This window comes from Anabrus simplex, chromosome 1 (assembly GCF_040414725.1).
Source record: "Anabrus simplex isolate iqAnaSimp1 chromosome 1, ASM4041472v1, whole genome shotgun sequence".
In the NCBI taxonomy this organism is placed as follows: Eukaryota; Metazoa; Arthropoda; class Insecta; order Orthoptera; family Tettigoniidae; genus Anabrus; species Anabrus simplex.
Window position 1 is genome coordinate 772,149,172 of NC_090265.1, and position 16,342 is coordinate 772,165,513.

At 39.8% G+C, this 16,342-nt stretch overlaps 1 protein-coding gene across 4 annotated transcripts in view; it reads right to left on the reverse strand.

Annotated features, from left to right (window-relative positions):
* Positions 1-15,392, reverse strand: part of hlk (hulk) — a 369,077-nt gene extending 353,685 nt beyond the window's left edge. For 2 of the 4 annotated variants that reach the window (XM_068225214.1, XM_067136215.2), the window contains exon 1: positions 15,137-15,391. In XM_068225214.1, coding sequence (XP_068081315.1) covers positions 15,137-15,314 — 178 coding nt within the window. In that variant the 5' untranslated portion in view covers positions 15,315-15,391. Of the gene's footprint in view, positions 1-15,136 lie in introns of all 4 variants that reach the window. The other 2 variants (XM_067136216.2, XM_067136217.2) reach the window with 2 other exon arrangements.
* Positions 15,393-16,342: the final 950 nt, after the last annotated feature.

Sequence of the window (16,342 nt, forward strand, 5' to 3'; positions counted from 1 at the left end):
ACCTCCTGTTCTGCCGAGACAGATCGACTCTTATCTGCTACACGAAAACATTGACTCACACTTGGCAGAGTTCCGAGTATTGCCTGATCAGGTATGTGATCAGGTATGGACGATGGACGAATCTGTCTGATTTTTTCATATATTGTTTCATATATTGCTCTGCAAATACCAAATCACAGCATTACTGGCAAGATCTATTGCAAGCGTTATTTCAGCATGCTGCAAAAACCCAGATTATTGCCTTGAAAAATTTCCAGCGATAGAGCTGGATATAAGGTTTCAAATTTCATATTGTATCAAACCTGATAGTGCTATTAGTTCATGGGAAAAGGGAGTGTATTTTGAGGCGGGCGCCACTGCTTCGATATATTTGGGTTTCTAGCGAAAGAATTACTCTTATTAATGATAAAGCTGTAAGGTGAAACATTATTTAGATAGACATTTCTATTTCCAGTATTTTGATTTGCGTTATTTTTTGAATTTCACCGATGTCTCATTATCCTTGGCGTAACTCTCGTCCGTTAAAAAATCAATTATTTGTATAATCTCTCTTGCGTTATATTTATCTACCATAGTAATTTTTAATAAAAGTCACTATCGTATATTAGATAGGCCTATGTTACTTTATGGAAGTACAGTAAATATACAGTGTACTTATTTTAAATATATTTCAGTCAGGTTGTTTAATGATATGAAAATTCATTATATAATTATTATACCTTTCATGATGCAATTATGTAGATACTGTAGCTATACTTATTTTGAAACTTCTCTTGAAATGTGAATAATAATAATAATAATAATAATAATAATAATAATAATAATAATAATAATAATAATAATAATAATAATAATAATAATAATAATAATAATAATAATAATGTTGAAGGTAAAAATTAGTTGTCTGGGTATATGCGGGGTTGCTGTGGCAACGATTACGTCTCTGAGTCTGTTAACGGAAACCCCTTCACCCTGTGCCTCAACAGGCACGTGCATTCTTCTGATCTCCCAACTTAAAGTCCACGAGCACATTCTTTTGGGCTTAATACACCGTGGGCGAATTGATTAACAAAGTTCATATCGAATGAAAAACCGTTAGAATATATCTTCAGTGGACGATCACATCCATATACGAGAGGTTTTTTCTGATGATGATGGTCAACTGATTTGTTACAAGGATACGCACAACAGAGAGCACGAGTGGGCCCGTCCTCTCTCGTGAATTTAGTCCAGCTAGATAACGAACCACTGTGCCCTGCTCTGTTCATTTGAGACTCTCCATGCCACTCGGAGCATGTCATGTTAGGGGCCTTCTCAACACCGTCCATTATCTTCATAACCTCGCATCTCACAACGCTCTTTCTATCCATAAATAATAATAATAATAATAATAATAATAATAATAATAATAATAATAATAATAATAATAATAATAATAATAATAATAATAATAATAATAATAATAATAATCGTATGGCCTCAGCTACCGTGTGCAGACATTTCGATTTGACGCCATCTGGCTGTCTGCTCGTCAATTTCGACGTTCCGTTTTACTCTAGGTCCGATAGATGGCAGACAGAGTAAACCGGACCTCTCTTGGGCGTCTATGGCTGAGATTTAATTAATTTTGTCGGGTAAATACCAAATGTATCACCAGAGATCTTTTACATGCCGACATCGTACGACATGGAGTGTCGAATGGACTTTTTTCCGCCCTTCAAAAATTCGACTACCTCTGCCGGGTTTGAGCCCGCTATCTTGGGATCCGGAGGCCGACACTCTACCATTATCTTCCGTAAGACTGGTCTCGCGTCCCAGTCACATGGGAGGAGTGTCTGTTAATAACACGCTATTTCCACCCTTAGAAATTTGCAGGAAAAACGCACAATAAAAGGCACATGGAACGTATGGTACAAATGTTAAGGAATTACATATTTTTTGGTCTCGATTACCCATGGCATTCGATAGTATGCAACCACTGCAATGCATATGAAAGAAATATGTACTAATTTTTAATTTGAAGTAGAAATAACACTCCTCATATGGATAAGCAGTCCATCAGAAGAATTTTCTTTGTGTTCGTTTTCCAATGGTTATGTCAAAAGGAAAATGAAACTTATCGTACCGTACTTTAGGAATGTATGTTTGCATGACATGTTAGCGCACTCCTACAGTATATACTATATATAACGTTCATTTTCCCTTATACACAAACATAAGAAAATGAACATTACGACATTTTTTATGATGGATAGCATATCCATATGGGGCTGACAGGCATGACCAGTGTTAAGAATAATAATGTCAGACAGGCGGCATTGTTTCTTTAGCGACGATTTGTATCATGTAAGTGTGAGAATACGCTACACTGATGACAAGGTCTCTCCAAGTTCACATATTTCTTAGGTTTGATTCCTCAACAAGTGGTCTGCTCGATTTTCATACACATATTGTCCTACTGAACATGTCTGCTGCGAGATGAATCGTCTCATGCAACTGTCCTACGAACTCGGGATTTTCTTACAACTGATGCGTGGGATCATACGTTGGAAGATTGAGAGACTGGTGGCTTCTATCTTCCGACAGATAGTCACTAACCAATAACACAAACATAATATTGAGTTCTTGGGGTATTAATACGAAAAACATAAGGGAGCTGGTATCTGAAACACGGTCCTTCTCCTGAGACGATTACTTGCTACCAATACGCTGTTCAAGAAGTGTTGATTACTGCTACACCGTCGTTTACTAATAGCCATAGCATGTTTTCGCTTCTTCGTGTGAACTTTATTACAGCTGTACACAGTCCAGGAAACACGATGGAGCTTTCTATGTTTGAGAGTACCTTCATCTTCCATCCAATAGCTTCTAGAGGCTGCTGGTCAACTCTTGCTCTTTTCCAACCCACAAGGCCTAGGGAGATGTTCGTTTGATGGTCTTCCTTTTATTTCTCCTTTGTTACCGTTGACATAGAAAGTCTACCAATACCCTCTAAATGTAAGAGATTACAAGTAAAGTACCGCGCAAATATTACAGTCTAAGTAGATCACCACCTGTGTCTGGTAATTTCTCGATGATGAAGTCAAGTCATCTTTCGCTTGGCCACAACGACCATCTGTTAGGATTAGGTGTCTTCAGTGTGGTACAATATGCGAGAGGAACGAATGCTTCTGTCTCTATCCACCTTTACTTACACTGTGTATTCCAAGCACAGAGTTAAGCAGAAGTATATTTGCCATTGGCAAGTGTGTAATGTGAATACTAATCGCATTTATTTGTGAAGATTCTTCGTACAGAAGTCGCATGATGAAGAACAAAAGGCTTCAGTTTTTCGGAACTTCACAAATCAGCTTCAAGATAACTGCAGTATTTATTGAAGTAGGACACCCATCTTAGGCCATCCGTTACTTTATTTGCAACACGGAAGCTGGATAATGCAAGTACCGTGAAAACTAGGTATGTATGTATGCCCAACGCGTAGCCCGTTTCTTTATGAGGTCGAGTATGAAATTAGATGAATCTTCGTAGTGAGTTTTTACGACCGGATGCCCTTATGTAACAATCAAAGAAATCAACCTCACCAGGGGAGTTAATGGGATGAAAGGAACGACGTGATATAGGATAGTAGGAAGAGAGAGGGTGAAACTCGGTGCCGGCACATAGCCTTCTCCCGTTGAATAGCACCAAGGGGTATGCGATGGACGAATCACCCATCACCAGCGTTATATGCCTTCGCTGCGGAAAGGTTTGGAATCCAGGCTTTTTTCACGCACTCTAGTGATTAGAAATTGTATACTACCATGTCCCCTACCCCGCCGGCCAAGATTCTGATGGTGAACATTTTTTCGACCAACGTGACTCGACGCCTTAAAGATTGTGGCCAGCAGGCGGGCATTGCGCAAATCAATGGGTGGTGAAAATTAATTCAATAAATTGATAAATCTCAATAATTCACCAGCGCTCGCTTACCCTCCGTTTCCACTACTCAGCTGGATTGATTGGACTAGTTCACATCAACCTGTAACGTAGGACTTGAAACTTCTTTTCAAACCTCAAACATCCAGAATGTTATCACATAAAACACTCAAAGTTACAATTATTATGTCTGAATAGGGTACTTTTAAAGATTGTTGGTATTTCAAATAGGTGTAGGCTCTGCTTATTCAGGCTGGAAAAAATGAAAAGGCGCATGGCTTTTAGTGCCGGGAGTGTCCGATGACATGTTCGGCTCGCCGGGTACAGGACTTTCGATTCGACTCCCGTAGGTGACCTGCGCTTCGCGATGAGGATGAAATTAAGCCTAGATATACTATTATTATTATTATTATTATTATTATTATTATTATTATTATTATTATTATTATTATTTCAAGTCGTTTCATACTCCTAATTGCAAGAGAATAGTAATGGAATGTTACCAAGTCACCCGTGTCGACAGACTGGGACTTTCTACGCTGGTCGCTGAATATATCCACACACATTCGTCTGATATGTTCAGGAAACTCCGGAGTAATGACGTTTCTAGAAATGACGATCGCTATATTTGTATGCCCAAACAGTACATAGCGGATATAATAATAATAATAATAATAATAATAATAATAATAATAATAATAATAATAATAATAATAATAATAATAATAATAATAATAATAATAATAATAATAATAATAATAATAATAATAATACCGTAATAAAAATCTCTCACATTTAAGCATTCAGTATAGACTGACTGGAGCGCACTGCGTATTCGCTGCTGGTTTTAGGCACAAATGTATTAAGTGACCCATAATATCGTGTTGAACGAACGGCCTGCTGTTGATACTGAATCAAGTTATGGGAAAGAAATTATAAGTACAATATGAGTGAAACTACATATTTACCGAGCGGGGGTTCACGACGCTTTGTAATGCGATCTGCTGTATGTGATGAAGATGTGTACTAAGACTAACCCAGTCTCCAAGCTAGAAGATTCACCAGACATGGTTACACGCCGGGAATCGAACCAGGAGCCTTTGAACCGGGATCACTAGGCCGACAATTCGCCAAGGAACCATGTGGCGATACACAGATACACGGCCACATGCCTCCTGCTTGTAGCAAGTTGACGAGTGTCTTACCTTTACTTCAGCTATGAAGGAGACAGGCGTGCTCTGTAACAACAAGGAATTTTATATGAGAGCATTCGGGTAGACTTTGCGCGGTTCTGGAATATTGGTAGCTTCACTCAGAACCGCCAATATAGATACGCTCGGAGAGAGTCGTTCTACTCATCAGTGCAGAAACCCCCTTTCTCATATACCCTCACTTCTTAATTTACTCGGAAGGAAAGGGAAATTGACAAACATGGTTAATAATAATAATAATAATAATAATAATAATAATAATAATAATAATGTTCGCCTCTGTAGTGTAACGGTTCGCATTATTAGCTTCCGTCCTCGGGGGCCCGGGTTCGATTCCCGATATTGCCAGAAATTTAAGAATGGTATCAGGGCTTGTATGTGATTAAAATGGCACGTGCAGCTCACCTCCATTGAGGGTGTGCTTGACAAGAGCTGCACCACCGTGGTTTAGTGGTTAGTGTGATTAGCTACCACCCCCGGAGGCCCGGATTCGATTCCCGGCTCTGCCACGAAATTTGAAAAGTGGTACGAGGATTGGAACGGGGTCCATTGAGCCTCGGGAAGTCAATTGAGTAGAGGGGCTTCGATTGCCACCTTAGCCTTCCTCGAAGTGATTTTCACGTGGTTTCCCCCCCACTTCTCCTCCAAGTAAATGCTGGGATGGTACCTAATTTAAGGCCACGACTACCTCCTTCTCTCTTCCTTGTCTATCCCTTCCGATCTTCCCATCCCCCACAAGCAGCTGTTCAGCATAGGACGTGAGGCTGCTTGAGTGACGTACTGGTCCTCCTTCCCAGTTGTAGCCCCACGACCCAAAGTCTCATGCTCCACGACACGCCCTTGAGGCGGTGGAGGTTTAATCCCTTGTAGAGTCCGGAGAAAAACCAACCCTGAAGGGTAAACGGATAATGAAATGAAATGAAATAATAAACATACTACTACTAACGGTCGAGCGTCTCACCTCACTGCAATCAATCAATCAATCAATCAATCAATCAATCAATCAATCAATCAATCAATCAATCAATCAATCAATCAATCAATCAATCAATCAATCAATCAATCAATCAATCAATCAATCAATCAATCAATCAATCAATCAATCAATCAATCAATCAATCAATCAATCAATCAATCAATCAATCAATCAATCAATCAATCAATCAATCAATCAATCAATCAATCAATCAATCAGTCAATCAATCAATCAATCAATCAATCAATCAATCAACACTGCTCTGCATTTAGGGCTATCACCAAGGTGTCAGATTCTTTATCAATGCTTACCTAAATGATTTCAAAGAACGTGGAAATGTATCGATCACTAGCTGTAGAACCGGGGTTGCCCGGATAGTTTCTGAATGTTTACCTTCATGATTTGTATTACCAATTAGTTATGTGTGAAGTGAATTTTTATAGAATTCTTTTTTGAAATGTTGATAGATATTTTACGATCTATTACGTAGTTTTAGAATTATTTTGATTCAAGTCTTTTATTTTCGAGTAGAACTTGTCCTTGTGGAAGCTCGAATTGACTGGGAAGTAAGTACATGTACTGTATTTACCCGTCGTGCTGTAGATTTCAACTGTCATTGAGACTGTCCCCACCGAGCTCGATTGCTGCAGTCATTTAAGTGCGGCCAGTATCCAGTATTCGGGAGATAGTGGGTTTGAACCCCACTGTCGGCAGCCCTGAAGATGGTTTTCCGTGGTTTCCCATTTTCACACCAGGCAAATGCTGGGGCTGTACCTTAATTAAGGCCACGGCCGCTTCCTTCCCATTCCTAGGCCTTTCCTGTCCAATCGTCGCCGTAAGACCAATCTGTGTAGGCAGGCTGTTCTACTTCGATACCTAACTCCCTTAGCTCACGCGGCACACACTATCGGACATGAGCGATATCATGAGAAAAAAAAAAAGAAAAAAAAAAGAAAAAAAAGAGACTATCCTCAATAGGCCTTGTGACCACAAAAGCAATGGATTCAACACTAATACCGATAATTTTAGACTATTTACTTTTGATCTCATGTCAGCCCCACCTACTAAGTTATATGTGTACCAAGTTTGGATGAGAGGTACGCATTAGTCCACAAACTCGATCATTTGGGACACTCTGGTTTCTTCACCCGTTATAACATCCCTGCCGATTTGAACTAGACTTTGACTTAAACGGCTTCCAGAGAGTCACAGTTCACCTCAGCTACCCAGAAAACTATGGATTCGACACAAATATCGGTCGTTTTCGATTATTTGTATATGGAACGTACACACATACTTCCATTTGCTCGGTGGTTTTGAGTACTTTCTTTTTCACCTTTTCTCGCTCCCTATGCGAAAAAGACAGAACTTGGACTTTAAAAAATGCGGAGTGTCATATTCATCTCAGCGACCTTTAAAACTATGAGATCGATACTATTTTCGACTATTTTTATACAGCATCCCCTCCCACCCCCCTAGGGGTGCTAGGGTTGACTCACCTCCACGAAAATTGTCTCCTGATAGTAAGTCATAAGTGTATCAAGTTTGGTTGAAATCGCTCCAGTAGTAACGAAAATTATGAATTCGAACTTGGACTGAACTTGGACTTTAAAAAGGTCCGGAGTGACACTATTCATCTCAGCGACCCCGAAGACTTTGGATTTGGCATTATTTTCGACAATTTTTATACCTCACTCCCCCCTTACCCCCAACAAAAAAGGGGGCTGAACCTGGACTTATAAAAAAAAACCGGAGTGTTACTATTCATCTCAGCGACTCCGAAAACTATAGATTCGGCACTACTTTCGATTATATTTTTATATTTCACTTCCCCCCCTTCGGTCCCCACCACAAAGGGGGCTGTACTTTGAATGTAAACCATCCGGAGTGTCACTATTCCTCTCAGGGACGCCGAAAACGATGGATTCGAAACTATTTTCGATGATTTTTTTATATCTCAGGCCCCCCTTACCCCGTACCAAAAAGGGGGATGAACTTGGACTTATAAAATATCCAGAGTGCTACAATTCATCTCAGTGACTCCCAAAACTATGGATTCGACACTATTTTTTATTATTTTTATGTCACTTCCCCCCCCCCCAAAGATGGCTGAACTTTGAATTTAAAGAATCCGGACCGAACTCGATAGCTGCAGTCGCTTAAGTGCGGCCAGTATCCAGTATTCGGGAGATAGTAGGTTCGAACCCCACTGTCGGCAGCCCTGAAAATGGTTTTCCGTTATTTCCCATTTTCAAACCAGGCAAATGCTGGGGCTGTACCTTAATTAAGGCCACGGCCGCTTCCCTCCTACTCCTAGCCCCTTCCTGTCCCATCGTCGCCATAAGACCTATCTGTGTCGGTGCGACGTAAAGCAACTAGAAAAAAAAAGAATTATAAAGAATCCGGAGTGTCACTGTTCATTTCAGTGACTCCGAAAATGATGGATTCGACACTATGTTGGAATAATTTTATATCTCACCACCCCTCACCTCCCCCACTACAAACGGGATGAGTATGGACTTATAAATAATCTGGAGTGTCATAATTTATTTCAGCGACCCCGAAAACTATGGATTCGACACTCTTTTCGATTATTTATATCTCACTCTCTCCTCACCCCCCATCAAACAGGGGGATGAACTTGGACTTATGAAAAATATGGAGTGTCACTATTCATCTCAGCGACCCCGAAAAGTATGGATTCGACACTATTTTCGATTATTTTTATATCTTTTTTTTGCTAGGGGCTTTACGTCGCACCGACACAGATAGGTCTTATGGCGACGATGGGATAGGAAAGGCCTAGGAGTTGGAAGGAAGCGGCCGTGGCCTTAATTAAGGTACAGCCCCAGCATTTGCCTGGTGTGAAAATGGGAAACCACGGAAAACCATTTTCAGGGCTGCCGATAGTGGGATTCGAACCTACTATCTCCCGGATGCAAGCTCACAGCCGCGCGCCTCTACGCGCACGGCCAACTCGCCCGGTATTTTTATATCTGACCCCCACCCTGCCTCCCCGCCTTAAAGGTGCTGGGGGTGTCTTACTGTCATACGGTTTCTCTCTCCTGATATAAGTCATAAGTGTACCAAGTTTTGTAGAAATCCGACTGGTAGTTCCAGAGATTAGCGCGTTTAAACAAGCTAAGATACAATGCAAAAATATTCTTCAGCTTTATTGTATTAGTATACATTTTTTGATGAATTATTTCAGTCCCTAATTCCACTTCTTATAAAAGAATATTTGATCCAATTTGTCGTCCAAATTTATCTTCATATTATGATTATTCCTACTTTTAAAAGCTCCACTCAATATTATTCGTCCACTAACGTAATTCCATGTCATCTCTCCACCGACAACACAGATCATACTGCTTAGCTCAAGTCTTCCCAGTCCAAAGTTTCAAACATTTTCGTAACATCGTCGGAAAGCATCCAGAACAAATCGTGGTGCTTTTCTCCGGATGTTTTTCAATTCTCGTATCAATTAGACCTGGTGAGGACCCTACACACTGAAATCATACTGTAATTGGTGTCTTACCAGAGACTTATACGCCCTCTCTTTTGCAACCTTACTTAAATCTAGAAATACCCACGCAACGTTATCCGGCTCCATGGATAAACGGTGATCGTGCTGGTCCGCAGTTCAAGGGGCACCGGGTGCGATTCCCGGCAGGGTCGGGAATTTTAACAATAATTGGTTAATTCCCCTGGCACGGGGAATGGGTGTATGTGTCGTCTTCATCTTCCTTTCATCCTCATCACACGCGCAGGTTGCATACGGGAGTCAAATCAAAAGACCTGCACCTGGCGAGCCGACGTCCTCCCACACATCCCGGCACTAAAAGCCATACGCCATTTATATTATTTTTTGTTGCTATTTGCTTGACGTCGCACCGACACAGATAGGTCTTATTGCGACGAGGGGATAAGAAAGGCTTAGGAATGGAAAGGAAGCGGCCGTGGCCTGAATTAAGGTACAGCCCCAGCATTTGCCTTGTGTGAAAATGGGAAACCACGGATAACTATCTTCAGGGCAGCCGACAGTGGGGTTCGAACCCACTATCTCCCGGATGCAAGCTCACAGCTGCACGCCCTAATCGCACGACCAACTCGCCCGGTATTTATATTTTAAAATGTTCACGTTCATTATGATTGTACATGTTTGTTTCTGGAATGTATCAGAGAATCATAATTTCAAACTAAGGAATCATACATTTCCAAGTCATATTTCAGGGTTTGGGCATTCGCAACATCTGTTTCTGATGCGTTGCTTTCCTCTTGTGTCCAATGTTGTTTCATTGAAGCAAACGGCCAGTCAGGTAAACAAGAAGAGTTGAATGGATTGTGGTTATTATCTCTCAATTGAAGTTATATACACAACTAGCAAGATACCCGTGCATCACTACGGCTTTAAAATGAAAGTTATTATTCAAAGTTTTACATTTTGGAGAGTCCACTGTCAGCTGAGCCTATAAAATACGTTTTCAGTTCGTACGTCAAACGGTTTTGGGGAATGATTACTTCTTTTATAATCTACCAATCACTTGAACCGCGTACGGAAGAATTTGAATGTTTTAAACCATATGTGATTGAACATATAGGACGTAGAAGTGATCAATCTGTGAAATTTTGATTTTGTACGTCGAACAGATGGAGGAATGAATACATTTGAAGGGATGAATGTTGTGAAATATTTATTAACATTTGGGATATAGAAGACCACCTTTCATAAGAAAAAATTATGTCCGGTTTCGGAATAATGTATATTGTGTTTTTGAGAGTCGATTACCATCTAACCCTCTTAGGGAGAAATGTTCTGAAGTATACGGTATTTTACACCTAGTACATAAAAGAAGACCCTTCTCGTATAGTTAGAACTTTGTACGCCACACGGTTTTGGAGGGATGAATAATTTAGTTTACGGAGCTAACCTCCACTTTAGCGGTGGAACGTTGAAAAGAATTTCCTACTTCACACCTATGATGTAAAATATATACTGCTATTTGGAATGTTGTCTTCGTACGTTCAAGTGTTTGTTTTCGGATCTTAACCCCCATTTAACTCTCTGAGGGGTTAAATTTGTTTCAAACCTTCTATTATTTAACACCTAGCTTATCATTTGACATTTTAACTTCGTAATACAAACGGTTTCATATAAACGTATATTTTTGTCACCATTTTTAAGTCCACTTCTTATTTGTATCCTCATAACAAGAATTCAGACCCTTTTTATTCCTTTTTACGCCCCCTTTAAGTGGATTTTACGAAAACAAAACATACATGTTACTTTATTTTAAAAGGAAATTCCAAATACCAATTTTCACGTCTGTAATAACTTCAGATTTTGAGATACCAGTATCCTGATAAACATAACTCAACCTCTTATTCAGTCGTCCCCCCTTCCAAGTGATTTTTCCGGAAACAAAAAAATATGTTACTTTATTTTTAAAAGAGATTAAAATTCCCATTTTTACATCTGTAACATGTTCCGTTTTTGAGATATATTAATTTTAAAAATTCACCCCATTTGTCAGTCCTGTTCACCGCCCCCAGCCCTTAAGTAGGTTTTCCAAAACAAAAAAATATACATTTCTTTATGTTTAAGGGAGATTGAAAATAAATCTATTTACGACTGTAACATCTTCAATCCCTTTCTCACCTTTTTTCACCCCCCCCCCCATTAGAGGATTTTTCCGAAAACAAAAAATACGTGTTTCTTTATTTTCAAAGGATATTTCAAATACCAATGTTCACGACTGTAACATCTCCAGTATTTAATGTATAAGTATCCCTATAAGAATAATTCAACTAAGTTCACTTCTCTTCACCTACCCCAGCACCTTAAGTGAAATTACCACGAAAAATACGTGTTTCTTTATTTTGAAAGGAGATTCCAAATACCAATTTCAATGTCTGTAACATCTTTAGTTTTTGAGATATAAGAATCCGCATAAAAATAATTCAACCCCTTTCTCAGTCCTTTTTACATCCCACCTCCCACTGAAGTGCTTTTTCCTAAAACAAACAAATACGTGTTACTTATATATTTAAAATAGTAAAAATACAAATTTTATGGTCTGTAGCATGTTAAGTTTTTTATATACTGTATATATGCTCTCATTTTAAAAATTCACCCCCTTTGTTACTCCTGTTCACCACTCTTCAAGTAGATATTCCAAAAAAAAAGTGTTTGTTTATTTTTAAAAGAGATTAAATACCAACTTTCATGACTGTAACATATTCATTTTATGAGATACAAGTATCCACATGAAAGGTATTCAACCCCTTTTTCACCTCTTTTCACCCCCTTAACAGGATTTTCCAAAAACAAAAAAAATTCGCGTTTATTTTTAAAGGAAATTTCAAATACCTATTTTCATGTCTTTAAAATGTTCATTTTTCGAGATATAGATACACTCATTTCAAAAATTCACCCCCTTTTCACTTCCTTAGCGACTGAATATCCAAACATCATCCCTTAGTGAGCACGTACATAATATGAATGTATTCCCACAATTTCATTTCTTTATGTTCAGTAGTTTTGGCTCGGCGATGATGAATCAGTCAGTCAGTACAAGTTATTTTATATATATATATTAATAAATATTTCAAAACATTCACTCCTTAAAAAGTATTCATTCAGTCATTACTGTTCGACGTACAAAATCTAAATTTCACAGATTGGTAGCTTTTACGTCCTGCATGTTAAATCAGATGTGGTTTGAAACATTCCTATTCTTCCGTACGGGTTTCAAGTGAGTGTTAGATTATAAAATAAATAATCATTCCCCAAAACCGTTTGACGTACGAACTGAGGACGTATTTTACAGGCTCAGCTGACAGTGGACTCTCCAAAATGTAAAACTTGAATAATAACTTTCATTTTAAAGCCGTAGCGAAGCGCGGGTATCTTGCTAGTAATACATATATTCCTAGTCTAGCTCTTCGTGACACCTCGCGACCTTTCTCGTGAAAATTAAGCGGACCATTCATCCAGATTTGATCCTCGGCCCTCGGATGAAAGCCAACAATTAAGTCACTGCCCTAATCGTGCCTCTTATTATTATTAAGAGGGAACAAGGAGTACAAAGATCACTAATATACATATTTATTACGATTTATTTGAACGGAGACTTATAGATAGGCTGTGTTCATATTAATGCACTACATAGAGAAAATCGTCCAGGGTCTCAATCAAATGACTTCCCTCCAAGTTTTAAAACCTCCCAATATCTCAATGAATCTTAATAAAACGACAAAAAACATCACGCTCACCACGGAGCGATCCGGTACTAGGTTCATACTTTGATATACATACTTCTAATGTAATAAATCCATAGGTGGTGGAATTAAGGAATAGGGGGTGTTAGTATAGTAGCAGGCACGAGAGAGTATTTGTCTTGAGCTGTTCTAACTGAAATCACTGGGTATTCAGTGGCAAGACCTTGTTGTGTGGCTTCAGCTCAACATAGCCTGCTGTAATAAGGTCTGACGACTACCGGAGAGATTTAGAGAAATAGGACATTTTCTACACCCCTCCCCTATTTGATATTATCCCTACCCACTCACTGTACGAGTGGAATTCAAAATATTGCAAACACAGAGACTCTTAAATATCGCGGTGAAATTTCTAGCGACTTCGTTGGAGCTGAATTATCTCGCATGTTCCCGAGCACTCAGGAAATATTTGAAACGTATAGCGGCTAAAAATAAGCATGTTCTCAGCTCTTGTGCACTAGAAAACCCGGTCATCAGACTTCGAGCACGTACTCTTATAATCTGCTAGAACAGCATGAGTATCACTACATTTTAGAAACCCTAGTTGGGTGGGAACTACGTGAAAGAGTGGTACTTTCAAACCCCACCGAGGGCCACCTTTGGAAGTATTATTCAAGCACCTTTCGCAGTGGTACACAAATACCAGTGCGAATCCTGTAAAAGCCACGGTCATTATGCCGATTGCTTATACAAGAAACTAATGGCCACCCTGTCCTTACTTCGAACATTACATAATGACAGTAGGAGTTTTTATTTACCTACTCTGCTCTAACTTTCACAGATATATTTCCTATTTTGAAGTTTACAATTAAGGGCCAAATTCAGTGCTATTCTCTACTGTATTTCAAGCTTCACATAGTAATGTGTACCTTGGTTTTATCTCTTCTTAAATCACATAAAGCGTAGGGTCGATTTTGAGCCAAGAAAAGTTCAAATAATGTGTTTGTACGTGAGAAAGGCTGTAAATAACTCGCTCAGACAGTTGTTTATTTAAGAGTATTTCGGAATGAAGAGCTCAGCAGAACTCGACCACTGTTCGGTCTGAGGGGTGTAGGGTATGGAGGAGCGCAGCTAGCATTGAGGTGTCTAATTAAATCGTACGATATATTTAACTTAGTGTTCATTAAAAACTTGGCTGTCGAAAACTATCGGAAAGATCACACCCTCGTGATGTTGGCACACCTAGAGTTTTAGATGATTTAATTTCATCTCATTTTTGTTGGAAAGTAAATCACCACCAGCCTTGTACCGAAGACCTACTGTTACTACATCTGATGAACGAACGCACGTGATGCTGCTCCCGCACAAGGCCGTGCGTTACTCGCTTTTCGATGGAAATATTGGACGTTCACATGCCTATCGTATATTTGTAATAATTTATGTTTGCTTTTTTAACATCAAAATTAGACCTGGCTCAGTAACCCGGTAGTATTCATCCTGGTGATAATATTGCCGCGTTTTGTATGATGCTGAAGAAACCCGATACTTGTCGAACTGCCTCCTCTTACTACAACACAACCGAGTGCAGTTGGGTTTGTTAGAGACACCAAATAAGGAATATATAACCACTTGTTACTGGCCTCCACGTCATGAATTAACTTATCTGATCATTTTAAGGGGGGTGTTAACGAAGACTCCTAGAGTGAGAGATCTGAGATCGAAGAAGCAGGGTTAGATAGGTGTGTGTTTGCGTCACTTCCACGTGCCCGAAGCGTAATTACAATGATCACACTAACTGGTCACCATGCACACTTACACCAAAACACTGCCACAAAATCCTTCTCTGCGAGCACTCTCTCCAGCTGCTTCGCGGTCACTTCTTCGATGATGGACTCTGTCGGTTTGGCCTGCTGTTCCTTGCCTTTGGCGGCCGTCGCTCCATGAGGCGTCGCGACTGCGGCGAACAACACCGCCACCAGCAACCAGCGTACCATGGTCGCTGCGCTCCTCACTCGACAAGCGACACGCTAAGGCCGGGGCGCCCACCGTCGAGGTGCGTCGGGACGCCCCGCGCCGCAGTCTCGCGCAGCGCCACCATCGCTCAGCCTTGACACCCTGCCCTTGGTTCACTATATTTAAATGGTACTCTCTTGTTTCATACATCTCCATGTTCCTTTCATTATCACCCCCGTTCACTTCCTGAACCAAAACTAACTTGCCAGATCGTAGTAGCTCCAACACTCGCCGTAGACGTGGTGATTATTGTTCTAACGGGAAGTGCCATCCTTCGAGCTTGAACACATTGGTAAAAGAAATAATAATAATAATAATAATAATAATAATAATAATAATAATAATAATAATTTTCCTTTCTTGTTTTTCAATTTCTATAATTTTAGAGTGACACCCAAGGGATATGGTTTCTGAGATGTATAAAGCTACCGCAAAAACAACTGCCTTGTAGTGCTCTAAATTTGCATTATGCGATATTATTATTATTATTATTATTATTATTATTATTATTATTATTATTATTATTATAGTGAATGCAAAGAAAGAATGAAATATCCACATGGTGAAATGTCAGCTGATGAGAGATATGCGCAGTAGTAGCCGCTGGACCTCCAACATCATCAGAGGCAGTCGGATTTTAGAAGGGCGGAATGTCGAACGAAGTCTCTGGTGTCTCTAAAACACGGCCATAGACTGTCCAATAGGGACCCGTTCCTCTGACATCCAGTAGACTAACGCGGAAGTTCGAAGTTATCACGCAGGTAGCCTAGATGGTGTGAAATCAAAATTCCTGCATGCGGCAGCAGAACCCACACGATTATTATTATTATTATTATTATTATTATTATTATTATTATTATTACCGGGCGAGTTGGCTGTGCGGTCAGCGGTGCGCAGCTATGAGCTCGCATCCGGGAGATAGTGGGTTCGTACCCCACTGCCGGCAGCTCTGAAGATGGTTTTCCGTGCTTTCCCCATTTTCACATCAGGCATATGCTGGGGCTGTACC